The sequence below is a fragment of the Chaetodon auriga genome, chromosome 2, assembly GCF_051107435.1.
Source record: "Chaetodon auriga isolate fChaAug3 chromosome 2, fChaAug3.hap1, whole genome shotgun sequence".
Lineage (NCBI taxonomy): Eukaryota > Metazoa > Chordata > Actinopteri > Chaetodontiformes > Chaetodontidae > Chaetodon > Chaetodon auriga.
Window position 1 is genome coordinate 8,205,452 of NC_135075.1, and position 27,268 is coordinate 8,232,719.

The 27,268-nt window shown below is 43.8% G+C and overlaps 1 protein-coding gene across 4 annotated transcripts in view; it reads right to left on the reverse strand.

Moving 5' to 3' along the window:
• The window catches only part of LOC143334071 (semaphorin-3F-like), a 59,471-nt gene extending 32,634 nt beyond the window's left edge, over positions 1 to 26,837 (reverse strand). For all 4 annotated transcript variants that reach the window (XM_076752620.1, XM_076752611.1, XM_076752603.1 and 1 more), the window contains exons 1-2: positions 26,444 to 26,837; positions 24,262 to 24,426 (exon numbers count right to left, since the gene is read on the reverse strand). In XM_076752620.1, the coding sequence (XP_076608735.1) occupies positions 24,262 to 24,379 (118 nt within the window). In that variant the 5' untranslated portion in view covers positions 24,380 to 24,426; positions 26,444 to 26,837. The remainder of the gene's footprint in view (positions 1 to 24,261; positions 24,427 to 26,443) is intronic.
• Positions 26,838 to 27,268: the final 431 nt, after the last annotated feature.

The window sequence follows — 27,268 nt, forward strand, 5'->3', positions numbered from 1 at the left end:
AGTGTCAAATGAATCCCCAAAACAGAATTATGATAAACACATCAACTGTCTGACACTGCATTGAATTCTGATTTTAATTTAGAATACAAGCGATTTGACTCCCTGCCGACTTTACCCGCTGTTCAACCCCAGTGAAGTGAAGCTCTTTAGCTATTCATGGCATGTTGTTTGTATTCTGTTGCTGTGAGCTTCCTCACTAGGGAAAAGGTGTGACTCTCTCTTGTCTCAACACATGTTGAATGTGATCCGTCATAATGGAAACGCATTTAAAGTGCTCCCGTAGCACACATCATTAAGCACCACACGGTGTCCAGAAGCAGCACCATGATGCTCTATGAGACATGACACCTAAATGTTTACCACCGTCGCCACCTCGTTACCACCGCAGCCCCTGCAGCCGCCCACTCCCCTTCGACCTGGGGGGCACACCCGCTCTATAATTAGGAGCCACTGTAGTGCCCCTCTCCCCTGCCCCAGACCATTGCTAATGGCACCAATTTGTATGCACTGTCAGCTCTGATGAGCTCTCATGCAGAGAGATGGCCTTATCACAGGGCCTCTGGCTCCCATCACCTAAGCCCCTCTCCTGCTGCCTGCCAAGCCCAGCATGTTGACGGACAGGCAGAGAGGGTGCGGGGGTGGGGGTGGTTGTGGGGGCGGTTGTCTCCATTTTCCTGCAAACTCTTGTAAGACCCGACAGATGTGCTCTGGTACAGAAACAGCTGAACAACACAAACAATAGGCAATGAGGAATCTATGACCAAAACTTAAATCCCACATACCATTAGTGTCTCAACTTTTAATCCTGTCCTTGTTTACACCTCAATCTAGAGCCCTTAATACAACAAAAGCCAGTAATGTGAACTGTTAGAGTTCTCTCTCCAAAGAAATGAACACCTTTCTTCCTGAATCTACCAGAAACATATAAAGGTGGAGCTCCAGCTGAGAAGGATGTGAAATGTGGAGAAGTAGTAGGGAAGGAGATCCTCCCATGAGAGTCTTGATCTAATCGCACACATCTGCACAAACATGGCTCTGTTTTAACTGACATGTGTTTTATGAACAGTCTCCACCTCAACGGTGACACATCATGCCCAATTCCCATCCCACATGTCAATTCCTGCAATCCTTCTGAAACCTCTACATACCAACGCTTGTTGTGAATCAATTGCATTTTTGAGTCACAGGGGATTTTGATGGTGTGTTACTGGTTGCTGCCTACATCTAAAGCAATCTGAGCTCTTTAGATTATTTCAATGGTACAAATGCTGCTTCTGCAAGTGCTGGTCAGCAGGGCTGCAGCAGCCTGGGCCATGAGACATGAGAAGGTCAGAGGTCGCTGGGCAACAGTGGCAGTGCTTTATGTTCTGGTTAATCTGGGATTAGCTCAGGGTCAGGGTTATCTCTCCTCAGCCTGAATGGAATCAGGAAACAGAGATTGCCTGGGGTAAAGTGGCATTACTGCTTGGCCTGTCCAGAATCGCAATGAGCCTGTGTTCAGCAGGGGTACGGGAAAGAAAGAGGGAGAGAGAGTGTGCACGTCCAGCATCGACGCACTGGACGTAACCCGTAACCTCTCTGCCACTCTAACACTTCCCAGCCCTGAGTTCCATCTCAGTAGAGATCCACGTGCACTAACACTGAATTACTACACCCTGTGAAGCAATGAATCACTGGTATATGGGGTCTGTCTAGCTAGGGTAATGTGTATACCTTCTGGTTTCCTTGTACATTTAGCATGGCAAATTCATTTTAATGCTCATTGAGAACAGAGGTCACAGGACGCAGCAGGGAAGTATGCACTCAAGTGTTGTATCAGAGGAACAAAGGACCAGCACTGAAGTATTAGCAGAATTTTGAGATTAAACATAAAGCCCTGAGCAGAGGAGCCCTGTTACCTATAGCCTCCCTTATCTAAACCTGGCATGTCTCATCTCCACGTCAGACTGTAATCCCCACATACTGGACACACTCAGAGGCAGGGATGCACTTTACCACCTCTGGTTCTGCTGTCTGGTTCCAGAGGGTGCTGCACCTGGAGTTCCATCAGCTTTAAGACCAGTACGGCCTTGTCTGCTAAGTGTTAAAGCTAGTGAGAATGGAGAGGTCTTTAACTCAGGCTCTATGGGAATGGTGAAAGAAAAAACATTGACCCCTGCTGTGCTTTATCAAAAACAGAGCTAGAACAGATATGGTAGAAAGACAATAGCCCATTAAAGTTGAATAAATCCACTTAATGCCACAAATTCAGCCTCTAAGCTCAGCTGTATTCAAATGTACAAAATCAGTTGACAAATCTCAGCACCAGAGTGATTTTTTAATAGCTGAATGTACAGTGGATCTGTCATTTTTGTAACAACCTGCTCAGGGCTTTCCATGGAAAAATATTTACTTTTCATCATGAATGACACTGTCTGTCATAACAATGTTGATCTTTGTGATATATTTTGGGTATGACAGAGAATATCTTATGCTAATGTCAGCTGCCAGACACGACAAATTGCATCAAAGGGCATCAAAAATGGAGGTTTAAGATGCCACAGCCTGACTCCCACCTGAGGTTTTCAATTTTCTTTTTTGTTATTATTGTATGTCAACTGTTTTCTATGCTGTTCTCTGGTAAAATAAGTCTACATCCTCTACAGTCTCGAAGTAGCTTCAATCCAAAGAAGGAGAACAAGTGAGAGTTTTACTTGTATGTATGGAGCATCTTCTCCTTGGAAATACTGAATTTAAGGAAAAGGGCTTTCTTGACAGCTTGAATCCACCACTGAGAAAACTACGTCAGGCAGCAATGAAAAATATCTCGATGCGACAATACATCCTTGTGTCTCTCAGGTGCATCCTGACAGGCCAGTGGAAGATTTACAATTGAACAGACACAGGATACGGCAACCTAATGTATGCAACACCAGTGACCCACTATCACGCCCTGTGGTTATGAATGCCTTATTTGTTGAAGCCGTGTGGGGTCACAGTGTGGGAGGCCAGTTGTTCTTCCTGTTCTTCCTGAGAATGACAGGAAGGCAGGATAGATTGTGACAGCAGCCATTGTGACACTGCTCCAGGTCTCTTCCTCCCACCAGGCTCCCGCTGCTCCTTCACCCTCAGTTAGTGCACGCCGTGCCACCTCAGCACTTACATTTCTGTTTCTTGGGCGACAGGGTGAAGAAGAAGTTGTGGAATGAGACAGGAAAGCCTTTACAATTTTATTTGTCACGTAGATTTTCTCTGGTCTATCATCAGCCACACATAACAAGAGGCAGATGATGTGGACGGAAGCAGGAAGCTCATGGGACATCCCTCTCATTCATCCCTTCTTTGAACAGAGGTGTTCAGTTGAGTTCCGATGCATCCCTGATTCCCAGGCCTTGGGGACAGGAAGTAGGATTAGAGGACAAATCCCATTTTTCCACGCGTATGTCAGCAACGTCATCACATTTTGCCTCATCACTTACTTTCTCTATTCAGAGGGCGCTCATCTGAAATGAAGGTGATTAGCCTTTTATAAACTGCTTTGTGTTCTTGGCTGCCGCTGCAGCGCTGGGCCTGTCAGCCAGGGGAAGCCCAAAATGGTCTGCATCTCTGACACATGCCCACATGGGAATTTTCAGAAGTACCTTCCAACGTGATATTAGTGTCTGTAAATTTAAACTAACAATCCAACATTGATGCCCACTCCATGCTATGATATACCAGCTGTGTGGATAAGCCCCTACACCCTACAGCCTGACCATTCAGAACAACTATAAACGCATTTGATTTTTGACACGGCACACAAAATACTTCCCTGAAGCATTATCGTTAACTGCTTCTGAACCAGCACAGTTCTGCAGCCACTGAAGGAGACCTGCTTGGAGGTCACAACACAGTGCGGAGCAAAAGTCCCTGATTCCATCGTGCTCTTTGATGCTATAAGCCTGCTCTTCGTAAACCACGGTCGTTTTAAAGGGCCTTCTAAGGCTCTGCACTCTTATCCTCTTTCCGAGCCAGAACAAGATAATAGGTTCCCTTAAGACACGAGGAATCAATGTGGTTGGAGAGACTGTCCCCCACTGACCAATTTATGTTTCTGGTTCTTTTCAGTGGTTCTATTTTGGTTGATGCAAAACATGGCTTAAAAGTATACGAGAGACGTTTGGAACATTTAAAAATTAATGCCTGTATGTTGTCCATGACTCTAACCCTCGACCGTGTTTAAATTTTAACTGTTAATCAGCAAAGTCCATTTCCCTTCCTCTGCCAAAGTAATTTGCGCTACAGAAGTGCTAATGTCAGCCTGATTTTCTGGGAAATTCCTCATTTTAATTCACCTAGATTGTTCCTCCAAGTTTTATCTGTGTCAAGACTGCTATTTGGGCAGACCAGGCTCTACGCGCATGTAAGGTGGTGTTAAGGAGATAGCGGCGCGGGGGTGGTGGTTTGCAGGGTCAGTGAGTTTACCAAGCCGATTTAGCCATCCCAGTTTGTCACTGGTAATCTCCCTGTAGCTAACAGGGTGATAAAATCAGCCCCGATAACTGCAGGAGATGGATAAAGAGAGAAGCAGACAGAGTGGGTGAGAGGTGTGTGTGTGTGTGTGTGTGTGTGTGTGTGTGTGTGTGTGGGTGTGTGTGTGTGTGTGTGTGTGCGTGCGTGCATGACCTCTTGGACCTCATCCCTCTGTCTCTCACACACACAGATAATATGCATAGCATGCACATATACACACGCGAGTTAAAGTACCTCCCACACAAGACGTGTGACTCATGATGGTTTAGACATGTGACAGCTGGAGAAATTTAAACACAATCATGAGATGCAGCGATGGACACTTTCAATTTGTATCCATTACAGCAGTTCCTCTGCACATGCAAAACCAGCAGGCAAGCAAAGGAGAAATGAGGTAAGTCCAGATGGAAGATACAGAACAGACGAAAGCAAGACGCGTGTGAAAGGTTCGTATTGGTTCCTCTGAGGTGGAATATGGAGGTGTTTGCTTTGGCAATGTTGACCAAAACCTCAGCCCTCAGAGAGAAAAAGAGAGACACAGAGCCAAAGCATCCTCGTTCTTCCTCTCAAACCCCCTCAGTATGGCCTCTTTTTGCCCCACCATAAACACTTCATTTCTTTCCCAACTCAGGCAATGTGCTTTCTAAATCAGAGAAGGCTTCTCCTTTTCTCCTCACACTCCCAGCCAAACAGAATTAATCTGAAGAGGTGGGACCTTTGTAAACAAAACTCTGCTGCCTGTTTGCACCAGCAGCAATACCAACATGTAATCTTGAATAAGACGCTCAGAAGTGGTGAAATTGATGGGTCTTACCTTTCGCTGACAGCACAGCACAATCTCATTTAGTCACCAGCGTTTATTTCAACATACCAGAAGAGGAAACATGCCTGTCAAAATGTATTTAGTGACTTCAAGCACAACAACGTTCAACGGTAAGGTGTAGTATGCTTTGGGGGTGAAACGTCACTCCACAGGTCTTCGTGGCTGGCCTCTAAATACAGGGCTATACATCTGCTTTTCCACTATGTGTATATCTTACAGGAATCAAATGGCTAAGAATAACACAGTCAAAAGTGGGATTTATCCATTCTGACTGCATTTAACTGCACAAGACTGCACTGTGGTTGTGTCCCAGTTCAATTAGCTGTAATGGCGGCACATCCCAGCAGCATTATATCTAGCAGGGTGCAGATATGCTGGTGGCACAGAGATCGATTTTCCTCTTTTCTCCTTTCAGCCGTGTTCTGTCCTGCTCTTGGAGCTTAAGTACTACTGTGATTGAAAGTCGTTCTCTCGGCTCGACCTCCCTCTGGTACAGCAAAATCCAGAGAGACAAAACAAACCCTCTTTCTCACTCATCACTTGATTGCCCTGCAGCTCTTCTACACACTGAAATTGGCAAAGTGACCTTGATGAGGGAAATACCAACTGTCAATCATTGATTAGCAGGACTTTTTACACATTCACTTAAGGGCTCCCCTTTCAAGTTTGATCAATATCAGCCAAAAAGTAGTCAGAGAGCAACACAGAGGAGTGGCTATTACAGGAGCATGAGCCTCAGGGATTTTTAAACGGGCAGCCAGTGCACGAGAATGGGATGAGGGAGGGGTCGCAGGACACAACCCATCAAACTGCACCAACAGATTTATAAAGTAAGGACACACACTTGATTCGGCATCTATTTTGCTGCCAACAGACCAGCTGGTGTGGATAATGTTGTTGGTCATGCAAGATGACCACAAACAAGTGGTCACTGTCTGCTCACGGTGACATCACTGTTAAGAGTGCATCCTAAATTTTCTATTCATTATGAGCACTGAACAAATTGCCAAAGCCATTATGAGAGCCAGGGGTAGAGCCTGATAAAGCAACTCCACACAGATTAATGGATCATTTACTTATTACAAATAATGAGTCTCATTTCTGGACTGTTGTCCATCATTTCTGTCAGTTATGAAACCATTGCATTCACTAAGTTAACTGAAATCTGGGAATGGAGCTAAAAAGAAGTTTGGTCAAGTTTTGGAAGTTTTGGTCAAAACACAAGCTGACGGTTGTGAACAAACCAACTGGTTAGTAAAACCTGTCTGGAAGAGAAAATGAAAGGAAATGGTAAAACTATTATCTCAACTGTCCGTTATAAACATCCGTCAGACCAGTTTACAGACCAGGTTCCTGGTTGTACTTTGACCTTCTTCACACTCACCATTTTCTGAGTTTTCAATGACAGATTATTACCAGTGTTATTGGTGTGCACTTGAGTTGTAATAAACCAGAATCATCCTTTAAAAGCTTTTAATGGTGATCTCAGTTGGGTGAGAACACCTGTTACGTATCTGTCTTTAGCAGCCAGTTTTCTTGTAAATAGAAGTTAAATCCTCTTTTCAGAAAGAAGTCTTACGTATAGCCACTGCACTCCACAGAAAAGCAGAATCCATAAATGGAAATTAAAGTAAACCACGTCAAGGTAATAAACCCACTGGCTGCTCAAGAGAGTCAGGTGAAAAGGTTGATGGCCTGTCTCATTATTCCTGGATAGCATATTTGACATGGAATCAACTGTTAATCCAGAGAAAATCCCGCTGGGTTTTTCTACCAGGATGGCCTCTCTGCAGGTTGGTGGGAAGCAGCTGAGGGATTGCTGGGCTGCGTTGCCGCTAAGCCACAACTATAAGCATGTCGCTCTGGCAGCGTTTGTGGCCAGAGCTCTGCACTCCCCATAATGACTCATTGATCTGAGCTCCTCAATCCCTGCCTGCCTTATCTCAGCTAATGGGGCGGCATCATGGTCTGTCACAGGCTGCAATCTCTCCCAGAGACTGAGTGCACTTAGAGGTCAGTGCTGCCGCTTACCAGTAGTGTTGCACTACAACCAGGTGGGGAAAAAAAAAGCTTTATGTATCTTTCTGAACTACTCTGTTGTTTTTAGGAGTGGGATGATATACTATACCATCCCTCTAGGACTTCCTTTTATCATTTCAATAACAAACTTGCACTTCACACATCCATGATTCTTCTGGGTGCATGATAGCCTTGCTTTGACCCCAAACATTTGAAGCTCACAAAAGGACTCCCCAACGCAAACCCACGAAAGGCTCACAAATCCACAGACATTAATAACTTGTGAGGCTGGCATGACAGCAGAACGCAGCAAGTGGAAGGGGAGGAGACGGCCGGCAGGAGGAGAAGACTAAGAAGTCTACGTGGAGCAAACAAGTACATCACTACAACATATGCCTCCCTTTTCCCTATTGGCCACTGCAAGCATTTTCGATGAACAAAGTCAGAGAACGGCAACTACAAACACTGTAGACTGCATGATATGTGTTTTCAATGCCATATTCCTTCAGGGTCACTGAACTGAAAGGAAGAGTGATGTAGCCTCGGCATGCATTTCCTTAAAAAACACTCTAAATCCTGTGGTGCATCTACTGTGTGTGCATAAACTCTGCATCCACCCACTGCTCACAATATTAATCCCGTATGACCTGGGGTCAGCACTGGGTTTGCATCAAGAAAGCACTTCTAGAAAGGAAGAGCTGATCGTATATCCCCCCACACCTCCTCATCTCTGTCCCCCCATCAACATCCCTTTCCTCATTAACCCAGAGGAAAGCTGTCTCTCTCGACTCAGTCGTGCCTGAGGTGACATCCACACATGGCAGCAGACATACAGACAGCTTGACAGCTGTGGATATATACTGAGCTTCGGCAGAAATCAAAACTCAGCCTCCTTGTGAGATTTTAATGACTAGTCAGTCTTTCCCACTTGCGTTTAAGTCTGCAACAGCGGGACACACCTGACAGGCCTGACATTTGATGGACAGGAAGGATATCCTACGCTGTGACCCTGCAGCCCTCCTCTTGAGCAGTTCTGCCAGCGGGTAATGAGCTACAGGAGAGGTCGGAAGTAAAGATCGCAAAGTGGCCAAAAAGCATCTTCTGTTCCGAGTGAATTCCTAGATGGTAGAGACAAGAACGCAGCGTGGAGCAGGCATCCCAGGTGCAAAAGTTTTTCAGTGCGAGACAACTGTAACTGAGATAATTGCAGTTACCACTGCTTTATCCCAGTTTCAGGCAATATTCTGCTTGATGGACCTTGAGGGCTCCTCTTTGCAGCTGAGCCCTTAGTGGGTGTTCAGACCAAACACAGCATTATGTTAAAAAAATGCAATGGTCTGTATTGGTGGGGGCGCGTTGCTACAGGTATGTGGAAGATTACATATGATGTAGGAAGCTCAGTTTGAGTGATAGATTCATGAGTGTGAAGGCTTATCAGTTGCCAGAACACAACACAGCAACTCATGTGTGCTGCAGAATAAGAGATCATGGAAACTTTTTAAAACTTGCTTCATGCATTGTATTCTCATCAATCTACAACAGCTAGAGACCCGATGCGTACTTTTTGTGAGGTACACATCAGCCTATCCTCTTACAAACACATTTAAATCCAATTCAATGTAGGCTGTTTAATGTACCAAATACCCAGCAGTATCCACTATGGAGGAAACTGCCTTGTTCTCACACTCTTTTTGGCCTCGCAGCATTCAGCAATTAACCATCAATTTGGAATGAAACCTGTCATGGGTCAAGTCCTTCTTGTCCCAAAAGACAATAATAGATTTTTTACACTTTGCCAAACTGAACAAAACTCAGCTCCAATGTGCAAGCAGTTAATATGGCATGTTATCATTGGCCCCATTGACGCCCAGTATACAGTATATACACAGAAAACTATGGTGATAACCATCACAAACTATTCAATAAGCAGCAGTGACTTCATTCTACTAGACAATAGACCTAGACTCCCTAAATCAGCTGCACACCAGCCAGGTTTATCTCACGCTTTACACACTTTTCATTTACATCTTGATAAAGGTGCCTCTCGCTTACTGCGATCTGAGAACTGTATGTTAATCTGATTTGGACAAGAAAACACGCCTCATGCTTATGTTTCAGCTCCCTGGCAACCTCACTTTCTCTCACTCTCTCTGCATCAACACTGCAGGCAACGCACAGCTATGAACAAGACAGAGCCTCTCGCGATCCTCCCGGCCCCAGTCCCGCCCGCATGATGTTTCTGAAAAATATTTTAATTGACACAGCAATTAAGCAAGACAAGTCAAAACAGCGCTCCCCTGGAAGCTCTGTGTGAGGAGAGAGTGATCTGCTTCCCCAGGCAAGATTATCGTGAGAATGTGGAGTATTTATCAGAGAAGTATGGCTTGTAGCTTCACCGGAGAGTTCACTGCAAAGAAAATATTTGGGAATAATGTGTGATTAATTGCAGTATATCACCACTGAGAACAGTGGGAGATTAATTGTGTGCATAACCATTAAAGGGTCATACCAGTGCACTTGCTTGTTAGATAACTGCAGGCCTTTTTGCCAACCAGGTTATTTGATTTTTAATCTTTTTGTGTACTTCCAAGCAGTTTTTCATTCACTTCTATATGAAAATCTACCGACACACACTGATGTTGGTGGATGTCATACAGTTACAGCAAACACACTCAGAAATAAAAAAAAAAAAAAAAATACAACTACATTATGGTTTGAGTTATGGTGAGCAGTAAAGTCCACGCAATTTGCAGTTAAGTGAGTAAGACATGCCTTATTGGAATGATCCTTTAAGGACTTGCAGTACACAGTATTATCCATTTCACCGTTTGCATAAACCGCACTTGGTTTGGCAGCCACATAATGTGGGTGAGCTGCTATGTGCCACAGAAAAAAGAGATCTGGGAACATTCATTGTAGTATTATGGTGCAGACAATGAGTTAAAACACATTTCTACATGTGCAGATTATTGTGTTTTTCCCTTTACTCCATATTCCCAAGATGATATAATACAGTTTTTATTGCAGCAGTTTTTCCAAGTAGCTTTCTTGACATGAAGGAGATATAAGTCATAAATAAATATTCACTCACTCCACGGCCCAGGGAGGTTAACAATGATGTATTGCCGACAAGGGCGCATTTTTTCAGAAGATATTTATCACATTCAACCTCAAGGCCTTTTTATTTCCTAACAGCCATGTGCAGGATGAAATCTGAACCAAGGCTGCAGCTTCAAGTTCCTCTGAAATGCAGCATTTAACAGTAGCACTTCCCTTCATAAGATTCATCTTTTGCCAATTCTGATTTCTGATTCAACCAATTAGAGAGAATGAAGATCTAATGGTACACTGGCACAGTCTTGAATCTTATATCTCCACAGGAAATTCCATTTAAATAGGAATGCTTTGCAAGAGATTGGTCACAGTAGACCTTATGTGAGACACACAAAACATAGACAAAAGGATGATAATGTCCACAGGCGTATCAACACACATTTAATATCACATGAAAGCATCCATCACAATAAACCCAAATTATAAAGGAGAATTAAAAAGGAGAGGAAACTCTCTGACAGGTAAACTATCAGGTGTGTCAGTGATTGTCTGGGGTCATGACAGCTCTTTTCAGAGCTAGTTCAGACTTCCCCTCTTGTTAATGCATGAAAGTGAATTTTCTTGACATCTCAAGAGGCAGCCATTGCCAAGCAGCTGAAGCATGTTGCTAAGAGAGAGAGCTGGGGATGTGTTAAACTAAGCAGGATGAAAAGGCAGAGGTCGGCCTCAGCTGTGAAAAGAGTCATCAATTGCACCAGCAATTCTGGTGTCTGTGAGGTAAAGCTATTTCAGAACTTAACGCAACTTGGATCTTGGATTCTATAAGAGGTTTTTCTTCCAGCCATGTTTTGACAAGGTGAAAACAGCACACTGACATTATGCAACTCAAACAGCATATAATTTAAAAATGCCATGGTTTATGCTCCCTTGCTGATTTAATTTCAGTGGGTTTCTTGCACTGTTAGCTCGAGCCAGAAGACACTCGTCTTTTTCCTGCATCCATGCGAATCAAAATAAGAGGAGTCATGTAACTTCTTCTTCTTGCTGATGAGAGGCTATGTATAGGATAATTAGTACCACGGTGGCATTGTTCCTGTGTCAAACCTGACGACGACCACGAGCAGGATTACACACTGTCCCAGGCAACAAGTGTCTGAATTTTAATCTACAAGCACCTGCCACACCCCTGAAAAAGCACACGCAAAACAGACTCTACCCCAACAACAATTTCTATTTCTAATGCCATATTTCAACACTGAAAAAATCTTTCGGATCAAAAAACTCAAAAGTCATGCCGGAAAATTTACTTGATTTACAAATTATTTCCACATGCTCCAGTGCAGCCAGTGAGTCCAAAGGTGCCTTGGAGATTAACTCACAAACACAAACACATGACTGAGCTTTACCGTGGGCTCACAGCCTCAACACACTCCCTGAAGAGTTAATTCCACAGTGAATTCCATGCCCACAGTGCGTCATTAAAAGCATCACATCCCACCTAACTATCATTTATCTCTCCACCGCTAATTAGTTCCGATCAATTACCTTTACTCAATGCTGCTTCCACATTTAAGAAAACAGGAAGAGCTGCTTATGCATTGCTGCTCTTTTTGCCAGTCTTTTAAATATTCCCTTGGGTAGGTTCCACTTGCTAGGGCCTTTTTTTTCTACTGGGAGGCCTCCATTAAAAAGCCATCGCTCACCACTGGGTCTAACACGTGACAGAGGTGGCCGCTGGGACCCCCTGAAACCCCTCTGTGGTCATGCATTATGTTGGAAAAATGGGAGGTTAACTGACTTAATTAGAGGCTTTAAAATAGCAAACACTGGTCACAGTTGAGCTACATTACTGAGCTCCATTTGACAGAGTTATGAGCTGAAGGGGAGAAACACTGCGAAGGTGGGTGATGATATCAGTCATTACCCACCTGAGGTGGAGCTGGGACATTTGTTCTAGCAGTGAAGACAGCAGAAATACAACCATGATGGTGACAAATGTATGGATGGCAGCCTGATTACACACCAGTGGAGCTCAACTCCAGTCAACAGAATATGGACGCGTCCAACAGTGTACAGTTACTGTCAGGACTTTCTGTGTGTGCAACTTTCTACCCTGGAAAGCTCATCCAACAAACTTTTACACTTTCTGCAACTCCACTCTTCACTGAGCACCCTTGCTGTCTGGCTGTTATTTCCACCCTGGAAGGTAAAACGTAAGAATGTCAAAACTGGGAAGGAGGGAGAGGACAAGTGGGGGTAAAACTTGATCCACACTGTAGCCCACGAGAGAGGCTCTGGACTGATTCAGAGCTTGGAGGGAAAGAAGTAGAAATGAAATCCTAGCCTGCACCCTGCCTGCCTCTCTTCCTCTCTCTATCCCCTCTTCTCTGCCTCACCCTCCCTCTGTCAGATTGGTTCATCTTGGACTCTAGGCCCGTTTGTCTTCTCACAGAAAGGAAATGCAAAGTAGGCTGCTCCGAAACTCTGGGAAACGCCGCAGGACGTCCCTTGGGGGAAATTAAATACGGCCACTAAGATCCACACAGTAAAGTGGCAATAAAGTATTCATTAACCCTCCATTGAAGGGCTAAGCAGGAAAACAAGCAACTGAGTTAAGAAGTCAAACAGGGATTTAGCGCACACAGTAACACCACCCCTCTCATCTTCAGATTTACAAAACAATGAGAGGACTCGCAGAGCTCACGAGCGTGTACATACAGCTTAGACAAGCAGGGAGATCAGAGGATCAAGGGGGTGGGGGGGTGGGGTGATTGAATAAAGTGAGCAACATTATGGCATTAACAAATAGTTTCACAAACATTATCCCTGATACTCGTAATCCTTCAGCTTCCATATTGCAACACATCACCCACTACTATTTTGGCAGCATGCCAGGTTGGAGTGGAGGATGTAAACAATGCCCTCTGCTCCTCTTGACTTTCATTTTCCTTCCATCCAAGGACCTCATTTTTCACCTCCATTCTAAACCGCTGTCTTCTCTTTGCAGCTCCACAGTGGTGCTCCTTGGACCTGGACTGAGGAATCTATAGGCAGCACAGAGAAAGGCCTGCGGGACGCTGTGTGCCGCATTCATTGACAAAAAAGGCCTGATGCCAGTTTGAAGCCCACCCCCAGGTCTCCCAGAATGTGAATGAACTTCTGTGAATAAGAGGCAAACCTACACAAACACCCCTGTAGCTATAGGACCTTCACAGGGGGAAGAGTGTGTGGGCGACGCCAAACAACAACAACAACAACAAGGGGAATTGCATGCCAGGGTTCCTCTTTTTTTCTTTCAAGACAAGGCACCGCCACAGGAGGGGGCTTGAAAGGATGGGTCGTTGACAAAAACGGCCTGTCGGGGGGTCACCGCTGGCCCCGGCCTGGCCTCAGTGGATGTGAATGAGAGTCCATCCCCACACATTGCAATTAACACCTACTCCACCAACAGGCAGGAGGCAGCAATAGGGAAATCTCCAAATCAGCATTTCAAAACCACCCAACTACAAAGGCATCAAAGTGCATGCATTGTAATATGCCTGAGTGCCCTTATGAGCTAAACTCTTCAGTGTGTCTTCCAAACAGCCTCATTTCCCCTTACAAAAGTGGAATAGTATATGACCTCATCACTGAGCAGATGAGGAGGTGGGAAGCAGGGACAAACACACTGAAAGGATTGGATAAGAGGGTTGAGTGAAATGCTGACTGCAATTTACTTATTTAACATGCTTGAGTGCACTCTGAAACAATGATCAGTCTAGCATCGAGTTTCTGTCTTCTGAATTTAAACTGAAAACTGCATTTCTCCTCACTTTCTAACAAAAACCAGGTGAGTATAGCTTGATATTGCATACATGTTGATCTGGCTCCAATCGGTCTCTGTTTCACCTTTTCATCTGATATTTAATCAGTGAATAAACTGCCCTGATTAACTACTGATTAACAGACACACCATACATGGAGAACAAGTTGTAGACAGATGATTACATAGTACCATGTTATACATGTTGCAAGTTCTACTTTTGTTGTTAAATATGATTTTGTTACATTCCACCAAGATGTCAGCAATAGAAAATGTTCAAATGTTGGAAACTGGGAACAAACACATTGTGAACACTCCATTTTTGCAGGGCTCAATGTACAGTCTCTGAATGTCCAATATGTCCAATTTTTACTGCCTCAGCTATTAACAAAACTGATTGTCTTGCACAACATTTGGCTCTACTTGTAAAATGCAGAGCCTATCAATTGTGTGTAATCTGTAATATTTCTGCCTCATTCTGAGGTTACAGCACAGTGCAGTGTCTCAGTAATGCTATACTGTATTAACTGTACACCCCAAAGAGGATAGGTTACATTAGTGGGCCAAAGCCTCAACTCTGAAGCAGTGAGGCGCATCTGAAACTCGATCTCCCACTGACAGAGGGTGAGAAATTATGTTGGGGTTGTAGATCAGAGGGAGGCATTGGCCTTGACCTGCCCAGTCAGGGTCATGCCCTCCCACTTGACCTTTCTGAGAAACTCCCATTTACTAAATGTCTTCAGGCATCTATACATGCATGGATACAGGGTTTAAGCAAATCTTCAGTGACACTCCTATCAGCCAGGAAGTACAACATCCATATAACAGATGCCTATGTAATAATAATGCAACCATAAACCATTATTTATAGACACCAATCTACCATTTAGGAAAAATAAAGGGAAAACCAATATATATTTCTCCTTTGGTGTTTTGATGATGGTGATGGAGAGCGATGGTGCAAAATCTCCCATAGGTGTTCAGCTGAATTGAGGTCTGGTGACTGCAAAGGCCATAGCATACTATTCACATCATTTTCATGCTCATCAAACCATTCAGTGACCCGTAAGTGCCCTATGGAGATATTGTCATCCTGACAGAGACCACTCCCATCAGGACAGAAATGTTTCACCAGAGGATGAAAGTGATAACTCAGAACAAATTTGTATTGATTTTCAGTGACACCTCCCTGAAAGGGGACAAGTGGACCCAAACCATGCAAGTAAAATGCCCCCCACACCATAACAGAGCCACTGGACTTGTAGTCAAGTATTCAGTTAACACTTTCTATATCTCTGTAGACCAATGCATATGGTTTTTGTACCACTGAATTCTCAAAAGTGTGTTCATCTTCGTAATGGGGCTTTTATGGGCTGCAACCCAACTATATCACTTTAGTGTCACTTTAGTCACTGTTCCCACTGATACAGTAGCCAAGTTGAGCAATCTTTGTGTGTGCCCTAGCAACACATTAACATTTGTTCAAAGCCACTTAGAGCTTTTTCTTTCACATCTTGATAAAAAAAATCAGTATCTACAGGGCCTGCTCGGTATTATTATACATGCCAAAGAGCATGATTTGATGTCAATTGTCTAACTGTACCATGTTTCCCCACTCATTCATTCAGGTTTTTTTCTTAAAGTTGTCACCCGTCTGTGCCAAGATTAACTAAAGTACAGCCAACTAGTAGTAAGGAGCGCAAGGATCAAATGTTCCCTGCATGCCTATGAGCACAGACAGAATATTCATGACAGAAAAAAGATGATGATAGGCAAGTATAAAGGAATAATATCAGTTCTAAGAAAAATAGTAAAGAAGTCTTTGCAGAGCAACAAGCAAAAGAGTTCAGGGTGACTATGATTCAGAGATTCAAGGGTGATATGAGGTACTTCTTGAGAAGATGACTTCAAAGCCTCTAACCACAGAAAGGGAGTGACTCTGCTGTTCAGGCTGGAGTGCTGTAACAATTTGGAAGCCAGAAGGAAGGAACAAGAGTAAACAAGTGATGACTTGGCCATTGTAGCAAAGAGCGGGCTTCTTATACCTTAACGCAGGGAGGGGGTGGTGTGGTGTGCAGGAAGGGAAGTACGTGGTTGCAGAACCCTTCAAAGGCTGGTATGCAGGCACTGGGCTTTGAATATGATACAAGCACCTACAGACAGCCACTGGAAGGAGGGAGTTTATACGGGAGAATTTGCGGAGGTTGAAGACAGTGTGAGTGTTCTGGGTGAGTTGTACAGGGACTGAAGGGAGTACTTTGATGGGGTGACTACAAGGGAACTGCTGAAGACCAAACAGAACCTGACTAAAACTTGAATATCGTCCACATTTTCAAGCACCAAATAGCAAGCACAATTCTTTGTTTGCTGATCACAATTTGATAAACAACAAGATGTAGAAGCATGTAGAAGTAATGGCTCATTTTTTTACATTTTTCCCTTATATATTCTTACCCATCCTCTACAGAGTCCTTCGATATCACAGTAGATTACAGTCTAAAGCGTAAACCGTTTATGAAACTTGGGCGCAGGTTTGAGCTGGATTCACAAACACGTCTAATCTGTCTGGACCATTATTCTACCTGACACCTTAATCTGCCTCAAGAGAAACACTAGCGCTAAGAATATACAGTGTTCAGCCCCAGCAGCATAACAGAGACAAAGCCAGTCTGAGTCCCCAACCTGTTCATCCAGTCTCCACTAATGCCCTGTTTTCACAGGTGAGAAAAGACACAAAATCCCACAGGAAGTCTTAATTATGCCACCTAGAAAAAGGACCAACCTTGAAGCTTGGCAGTTGTGCTAGATACCAAGTCAGAGGCTGAACCCGGCCACTTGCTTGGTTCAGCCATTATGATGTTGAGCCTGAGAAAGCTTCATCATTGTCTGTTCACAGCTTCCTGAACAGAGGGGGTGGTATAATAACAAACGATGGTGTGTGACAGTTTTCTCCACATCACTGAATAGTTTGATAAAGTTTAATCACACTTGACAGGGTTCCCATGATGTGACTGACGTGACAGAGAAAAACCTTGCCCCAGCAGGTTTTACGATTACAGGAAATCACCAAGTACTGTCTTATTACTTGGTTTGACCATGTGGGATCATTTACTGCTCTAACATGTTTGCCCATATTCTGCATAGACATAAAATGCTTTCAAATGGTTGCTCTAATTCTGTAGTTTCTGCCTTTTCTTGTAAAGCTGGGAAAAAAGTACAATTTTGGTTCCAAAAATAAAAACACATGGGAGGAGATGCTGCGCTGGTGGGGAGAAAGTGATTCACAGCATCTAGACAATTTGGCTGGTATTTTCCAGTCTGGTGGGGAGGGGTTTGGGGGGTGCTTAACAGATGCAACAACATGCCTGCGAAAGACAAGACGGACAGACAACACTGGGTCCTCAGTCTTTTTGAGAGACGATCTCGGTTTCACTGGAGCCGAGGCACTGACAGAGCCCGTAACCTGACTCAGGAGGCTGTTCCACAGGTGAAACCCTGACCAAAGAGGGAACACCACGCTCTCAACACAACATATCCCTCTTCCTGCAGATGCTAAAAGAGAGCAGGGCCTCCATGCCAAGAATCCCAAACACCCTAGACCCTGTGCATTAACTGCCATCCCAGTGCCACAGAAAGAGAAATGAGTCGGAGAGGGGAGCCAGACAAAACTGCAGCAGGAAACCGAGCATTCAAAGATGAGTTAGACTATATTTAGACGATACTCTGTCACCTTCAGTTTCCCCTGGCCACAATAATCCCCTGGAGATGTATAAGAACCTTGTTACCTGCTAACACTTCTGCACCTGCACACACACAATATATCCAGCAACCACAATATATCCAGATGTTGAAGAATGCATAGACAAGCACAGACACTATTTCCTCTTTTATCAAACATTAGGACCACCCAAGCTGCTTGCGATACACTTTACAAACTTGCAGCCATATGGCATGAGAATCAAGCAGAGCAAGGTGCCAAGTGCCATTCTATAACACTCAAATACAATGACTCGATTCATCGACTGTCATAAAGAAAGGCTTGTGTGTGTTTAATAACCATGGGAAGGAGAGAATTAAACAGATATTCCAGGAGCTGCAGCATCAGCCCTGGGTGGGAGGCGTGGACAGCTTTAATGGCTGGCTGACACAGCTATGGGATGACACTGTGACCGCGATTTTATTTGCAGAGGGAAACTGGCACCATCAGAGATGGACACGAGATTACTGCTGGATTCAGGGGCAATGTGCTGAAAGGCGCCAACATGCTCATCTTTTTTGAGGAATATCACACCTCTGTCCCACACGCACACCTGACAAGGAGAGGAGTGAGAATAGGAGCAGTACTGTCTGCTATAATACTGATGCACATGGCTCACAGATTTAATAGTTCAGGTTAAAGATGCAATGATTGCAAAGATTTATGGAGACAGATTTGAGCCACACGACATTACTTTTGATTATAGATAAAACGTGTTAAAATGAAATGTAAAACCCTCATTAGTTTACGCTGATTAATCTCAACACCGACACGCGAAGAGTGGAGGTTTGTTTAAGGAGCAATAAATGCAGAGTCTGTCAGAACAGTACGAAACCGACATTAAAAGACCAAACACACACAGTTATTGAATTCCACTGGTGTTGTGCTTTAAATGTGATCAAACCTGTGCCGCTGTTTTTCTTCAGCTGTCATCATCATCTTCATTGCACTCCAGTGAAAACACTGTAGCAATTGGTCCGGAAATAAGTGTAAACTCAGTCCTATCAGTCATCCACCTAATGGGGGGCGTAGTTTAGGTAAAAGGGGCTCGCAGGCAGACAGCTAATCAATCCCTGATTCCTGACCTGTCAATCTGAGGCAACTGGACATATATACATTTAATGATTACCTCTGACCAGATAATCATCCATGCCTCGAGCTTGGATGAGGACTGCAGCCGGTCAGCAATCATATCTGGTTTTAGGGTGATTGTTGCATGATTTTGATTGACTTCAATTGCGAGCGCTATGACAGTTTGAGATACACAACTACGTGCTCAGAATTCAGCTTTGTCAACGAGATAAATGCATTTCGAGGTGGAGCTGCTGCTGAGTTACCGCCTAGATACAACAGCACACACCTCTGCATGCTTTCGATAGACGAGATCGCTATTTTGAAGTCATGTGCACCACAGATGAGGATTAACGGCATTTCTGGAACACTGGGCTCAGACTGGACCTCACACCACAGCCTCCTTTTGCTTCAACACGCACCCTCGTCTCTACATCCACTCAATCAAACTCGAGCTGTTTTACACAGTTAAAGATGGCCTCTGGCCAACCAGGACCTAACAATAAAGTGACAGTCTTGACAGCTGGATCACAGCGGAGTGCAAGTCGCGCCGGACCAAGCTGCGTTTGCACTTAAAGCACCGTCACCACCCTGCCGACTGTGTTCAATGGTTAACCACGGTGCTACAAATGACTGCTCTGTGCCTGCTAAGGGAGACAAGTTTTACACTAAATATAACCTGGCTTAGCCACTGTGCAGAGAAGCTGAGGTCTGGGGCAAGGCCAAAGTAATAGTGGTTTTCAATGCTTTGTCAGTTATTACTTTGCTGCCGTGGGATATGGACTCAGCCCTCACAAACAGTAATTAGAGATCACAGCCAAACATCAGCAGTGGTGCCAGACTACTGGGGCAGTGGTTTTGTGGCTTCTACATGTGGTTTAACAGTGCTGCAATACTACGGTTAGGACAAAGGTGTGCCAATGTGCTGGAGGTATGAAGCAAATTGGAAAGAGAGAGAGGCGGCTAGTTTTAGTGATGATCACCTTCAGCAAATGTACAAGCCACATTGTATTGACTTCATAGTGCTTCTAAAGAAACCGTATTACATTCCTTCAAACAGTCAATATTGAGCCAACACTTGGCTCAAGCCTCAAAAATGCATGACGTCACAGCCGATCAGCTCAGCAGTGATAAGAGCGCAAGATAATTCTGACCACTAATGTATGCCTCCAAAGCGCATAGAAGAAAGTCACCACTGGAATGTCTTGTGTGAATAACAGTAATAACAGTTTAAACATTTACTAGTATAAGTGACAGGGCGGCAGTAAAGGGGCAAGCCCAGAGATGATCTGATAGCAAGCTGCTGACTTACCAAAACAACTATTTCACTGTATGAATACACTCCTAAGATGCTTTAGCTCACACTTTGAGATTGAATCCTCATGTGTTTTCATTCCTGCATGAAAAGCCCCAAAACACACAAAACATAACTACTGCATAACAAGGGCCGACACATACCAGAATGCCTGGCATTTAACCCCAAAGGGGAGTTTCTAACCCTCTCCACTACCACCCACCCACACACACACACACTCACACCCGATATAGACTTAAGACTTTGCTGAGGGGTAAAAATAGGAGCCTGCTGTTAGCCCTTCACAGGAGGGCGTGCGGATGAGAAATATTTGGAATAATGATGAGCAAGAGCTGCTTCCTTTCACTGCCACCTGCCCTGGCAGTGGTGAGCTTGTGTGTTGTGGCAAATTTGACCCACATTCTGGTGTGGTCTCTGTGGATTTGGCCTTGTATGTACTCAGTGGGAGGAGGGGGCCGTGTGCCGTAATCCTATGTGCTGTTGTGGTATTTAAAGGACATTTCCTTTTTTCTGAGAGGCCGTAATTCCATTGCTGTAGTTGTCAGAGTAGGCGTTTCATATTTCATTAACAACAAGTGAGAAAAGGTGAAAGGTGCAGTGTGTTAGTTCTCACGCGGCTCCACCCTCAGCTGCAGATTGTGTCTGCATGATTTTTCAATGTGAAAATTTTTCACCATGGAGATTCTTGACCCTGTGCCTCTGTTCATTCTGAACCAGTGTTTATGTGCTGTCTGTTTATCCGCAGACTGAGAAAAGCCATTGTTTAAAGATCTCTCAAATTACCCAGTTACACCTTCCTTATAAACAACTGCATATATACCATGGACAGAGCCTTGTTTCAGTTTTGCATGCACTTGCATGTGGCACAATGTTTGGTGATGAGTTTGAGTGAGTGAAGTTGTGGCAGCCCAGATGAGGCAGAGGTTTATGTACGGTATGAGATAATCATGGATTTAGATTTGGATCTACTTAATGCATGAACTCAAACATGCCATAGAAGGAATGTGGGCCAACAGCACTAATGTTACACTTTTAGAAAAACTTCCCTCCGGACTGCTTTGTCCATTCAGAAAATGGGATGTTTTCTGTATATCACACTGTGATATACATGCAAGAATCTAAAAAAAATGCATATATAAATCAGTTGACCTCTTCATGGATTTACACCACAAAGGCATGTACATGACTTAGGAGTCTCACGGAGAGGCGATGCTCTCACACAATCCTTTCACATGCAAAGTGTTCACATTCAGTGTTTCACTTCAGTGATGGATAGCTTAAAAAACTGCCGCATTTGTTGGCACTAAATTTGAATGGATTTCAAGCAAGAATGATGGATTTGCTATACACTATACTGTGCTATAGCATACAACAATTCTGCTCCTGTACACAAAGAACAATTATCGTCAATAAATTGTGTAAACTGTGTATGTGTCATTTATGACAATAAACTGAATATATTAGGGTTTTGGACTGATAGCTGAATAAAATAAGTCATTTGAGAATCACCCCGAGCTGTGGGACATTACCTCAGACATGTTTCACTATGTTCTGACATTCCATGGGGAAAACAATTTATTGATCACAGAAGAAAAAGAAAAAGAGAATGTTTGGCAGATTCATCAATAATGAAAATAATTGGTAGTTACAGTCCTAATTGAAATACATTAAAGAAAAGAAAATCTATGATTCTGTTCTTGACTTCACTCTGTACTTTACTACTTTCTCAACTCAACTCAAACTAATAGATTCTCAGCAGTTCCAGGTTGACTTTTTAATACGATTCCTCTCCTGGGGGTTGCTGGCGACGGCAGTCTTGTCTCAACTAGCCTTAAAACGTCAACTGATTATCTATGGCACACTCGTTTCGCTCCAACTCCGCATTCTCTGAAACACTCTGTTTGCTCATCTGACATTGATTACACCTATTTGCTGTCTAAACTCAGTCTAAACTGAGGCAGACGTCTTTCTTCTTGATAACTCTGCCCTTTCTCCTCAGCTTACTACCACAGAAGATGTGATAAGCCTGAACAAAGTCTACTTCCAAGGTTTATCCCTCAGACTTTACAAACTTTAATCTTACTGAGATGTGTTTATTTTTCACCCTATATCTGCTGAACATTTTGAGACTGTGTTGGCATTTTCCAATACCACAGAAGGCGTTCTCCCTGTCATAAAAGCTGTGCACACTACATGAAGCCAAAGCAAAGCAATTAGATCCCATGATTTACTCTACCTGCTTTAATAGGGAAGCGTGGGCCTCCCAGATGGAGGTCACGGTTCTGAACCTCGCTCCTCAACTACCAAGTTAATGAGTTTGGAACATGTGTTTAGCTCAGTGCAGAGAGAGAAATGTTTGGCTTTATAGCAGCAATTTAAGTTTTTCTTCACAGTGTGACTCGCTGCCATAATGATCAATAATTATAAACAGGGGACTGATAATTAACACATTCTTTCCCTCAGTCTCATGTTAAAAGCCTGCATATTGTCCACACTTGTCTTCATACTGTGTTCCATTAAAGTTGCTGCTCAGAGGCAAACTGCCTTCCCAAACAGCTCAAGCAAAAACTTAACACCATCAGGATGCATCAGGGGAAGTGCAGCCAGCTTGCCAAGGTAAGGACTACATGGGCCTCTCAAAAAGCAATTAAGGAAGAGAGAGTCATAATATTGAATGGAGAGGGGGTGCATTCCTCAGAGAGAGGCAGCAGCAGCAGACTGTGAAATTCATATTGACTGGAGAGGCAAACACACACAGGTAAGCGGGAGAGCTGAGCTTTTTCCACCCTGCTTGTCAGCCAAAGAATAGTGGCTGTAGTCCGCTGCTTTCTAACATATTTCTGGTGAGCTCAGCCCTCCAAACATGCGCCTATACAAAAGCACCCAATGAGTCTGCTCACAGAAAAGCCTATCGAGCAAAAGAAAAACACAATTTGCAGAGTTTCCAAAAAACAACACCACCTTTGTGTAAAGAACTGACGAAAATGATATTTGGGAAATGGAATAAACTGCTGAGCTCTGGATGTGAGTTCACTGATGTGTTAAATCCTACTTGATTAAAGCAGCGAAACGCCTTCAACAATGAACTGTGCCAGTCCACTTAATTAAGTCAACTTGTACTAGGGAGCGCTGGGAAATGGAAAGCAAAGCAAACAGGGCCGCCGCTGCTCGCTGCCTCGGCTTTTCTCTGGATGCTAATCAAAGGCTTGATCTCCGAGCAGGACAGGCCTTGGGGACGTCGCTCTGCTTGGCTGATCCTGGCAATTTGCTCTTGATAATACCCTCTCTCACTCTGCACCCCTCAGAACCCGGCAACCCATCTCACCTAATCTGCACGGCAGCTGAAACGCGCAAACACAGCCCCCTAAAGTACACGTCTGTTTCACCAGGGAATAATCACATAATGGCCATAGAGTTATTACATGCTCCTTATTATCCCCATCTCTCTTTGTGGCTCCAATTTAGGGATTCTATAATAATGATGATTGAAGATAAAGACGCTGCATTTGATTAACTAAAACAATAATCATGTATATTGTTTCAAAATGAGTATCAACAAGACACACAAAATACATTCAATATGTGCATCTACTCAGTCATTGTTTGCATTTTTAATTGTTTGTACAGTATAAGCCAGTGGAAGCATCTGGTGATTATTACAGAGCCTGGAGGTCTGAGGAGGGGGCAGCAAATGAGAGCTGCATGATGTGTTTCTGCTCTCCTCTGTGGTTGAACATGAGAGTCTGGTTCTTCCTCTGCAAAAACCCTCAGCGCTTAGCAAAGCCACAATCGCTCCAATTACACAACTGTCATGTCATCATTCATACAATGAGCAAACAAAGTTACGAAACCAGCACAGAACAAGAAGAGACACTAGTTGCAAATCAGGAATGAGGTAAGTGGAAATACGAAAGGAGGATGGCTCCTACCTTTGAAGGAGATGAAGACACGGGGTGCTGCCAGCGGGTCATTGATCAATGGGCTCCCAAGAGCGAAGCTGGACAGTGCCAGGAGGGCGTAGACCGTCCACAGACCGTCCAGCTGCATGGTCGACCAACCTCCAGTCGCACACAAAGAGTGTTTCAAAAAATGTTCTGCAGGGACAAATGAAGAAAAAAATAGACATGAGATAACGCTTTCTCAACTTGACGCTGCAAAAAAAAAAAAAATCTGCCACACTAAGTCTGTTTTCATTTATTAATTTATGTGACGTGTCAAATGACTGGCTCCCGAGGGCCCCATCCCTGCCTGTTTTGGCGATGCAGCACGGAGGTGTGGAGATTACACCCAGATCTCTGGGAGCTTCACAAAACTGATGAGTCCGGATGGAGAGGAGCCAAGCTTTGAGAGATGTGTACACACTTCCATTTGGTAAAAATTATGTTTGTTTTTCAGAGTGTGTGCCTGTGTGACAAAACGATGGAAAGATCAGATCTAGTGAGAGAAGCGCTTCTCCTGCTCCTCTCCACGCACCCAAAACACATTCCTACTTCATGACACTATACATGTGCTGCTCTGTAATTATAGGTTCACCTAATGCTGAGTTTTACAACGTCCTCACACTGACAGAGACAAAAAAAAAAAGTGATCTGTGCAATCTAAATCAAATATTAACTTATTGCTAAAAGGCCTGCTTAAGGGGTTACAAATGATGACAGACTCAAATGTTAACAACAGTTTAACAAGTCTTCCAAACAATGCAGTGGTGGTCATCAATAAAGTCTGGAGTTAATGAGTGATAGACACCAGGGAGCAACCACAATGATCCACACATACGTCACAAATCATCAGAAAGACATGTCCGGCAGGTCACCCCTTGTCCCCCTGCCCATTCTCCATCGAATCCACTGGCATTAGGTCAGATGAAACTTCTGTCACCACAGTCGGTTCCAAGAATATCATCGTGACCTCACAGGTCGGACATTCATAGTCTACAAAACTCTTCTCCCCATGTTTCTGCTACAAACTGTACCTGTTCTCCATCTCAAACACACCTTTTGAGACATCAGCAGAGCCAAAGAGTCTTGGCTGAAGTGGCTTTATGAGCATAACCAGCTGTTTAAACCTCTGCTATTTACTGACAATTTGTTAACCATCCAGCTGTTTATTCTGAGGCTGAGGCAAAGTCATTCACACAAGCAGATGAAATCAAACAAGGCACTGCTCCCAAATGACACTGAGGAGACTGAAAAAGACAGAGCGCACTCACATTAAAGACACATATATGTACTCTGAGTCATGTTTTGTCATACAGTGAATGCATAAGTTCAAGTTTATAGAAGAGTCACTCGTGGAAAACCTTTTAAATCCATCACATCAGCTCAAACAGCTTCACACCAACAGAGGGAAAAGCATATCACATCCACTTACGCTCTCATCTTCATTGTTTGTGCCTGCAAGTTACTAAGCGCCACATGTTGGACAAATGTCATGCAACCATTAAAACTTATACACGTAGTCAAAAGCACAAGTTGGTCAGGGCTCAGCATGTAAAGTTGCAACACAACCCTCCTCCTGAATCCTGCTGCTCAGTGGTCAAATAAGGGATGCACAACACTACAGGAACACTGATGATACTTTGTCACATTTCACAACAACTGAGGCAAATAAAAAGACTCCTTTGCTGATATCAATGCTGATAATATGACATTGGGAATAATATAAAACCTCATTAATATATTTTCATCACTATGTTGCAATAATGACGAATACAAAATGTGTGCAAAAATGTTCAGTGTTGCTGAAACATGATATAGACTGAAATCTGTGTGTAACAGACTGGCAGCCTTGGCTACACATGGACGACAGAACTGTAAACAGTCTGGTGTGGTATTAGAGCGCGCGATAAACTGAAGAGCAATCAAATAAATAGTAATAATGATTCATGTAAGACGTGAGGTTGTGCTCTATCGGAAACTAAAATAAAAATGAATAGAGATTCTCGTTCAGGGAAAACAAAACAGTCACTGAGGAATGCTCCAAATATCAAAACCAGGAATAAAAAAGCGCGCAGATGCAGACAGGTAGCCTTTGTTTTCTTTTTAAACATTAATAATGAAGCAGGTTGAATAGAAAACACTAAGCAAAAAGCAACAGCACAGCAATGCTTACCTTACTGTTACAGCTTTCCGAATATAACTTCAGATCCAGCCCTGCAAGTCATTGAACAAACCAATTCCAACTGATCGCTCACTTTCGTGTCCAAGTTGAAATCAATAATAACAATAGAAAATCCCGGTGCAGCTTGTGGACAGTCCCTGTGCAGGAGCGCAGTGTCTACCTGTGCACACTGCGTGGTTATTGGCCCCGGAGTTGTCAGTGAAGTACAATGAGCAAATGTTCAAAAGGGAGAAAATGTTTCTCTAATTCAGTCTTGTGCGAGATCGCGAGGCGAGGAGATATGGTCGCCGCACGACCACAATCAACATCTCGTGGGAAAAGCAGTTGGAAACTAAGTCCCTGTGGCGCAGAGAGGTCCAGGCACGCAGCGTGCGCTCCTCAGGAAACTTGGGCGCTCCTGACTGTAGGGAGGCAGGGCGCTAGCAGGTGGATGCAGAGGCCCATTTGCCTTAAACACACCCACAGGGCGGGCAGCGCTGAGCCGAGCCGCCCATCAGCCAGCCGGGGGGAGACATGATTTACCACCGTATAATAGCAGTGTGTGCTGGCAGAGGAACATGCTGGAGCAAAGAATGGGGCGTGCTCATCCAAATTCAACACTGAAGTTTTATTATTATCATTATTATCCATTTCTTAAATGATCTTTATTATTATACTAATTGCAAAAATTGTGGTACCACTTTGTAATAAGGCACCTTTGTAGATTTATATGTAACTATTCACTTAATCAGTTGTTAGTAATTGATTCATTGTAAGGACCACTCACAAGACATTAGTAATTGGTATTAATGCAGTAATAAATGTTGGTAATCTGCT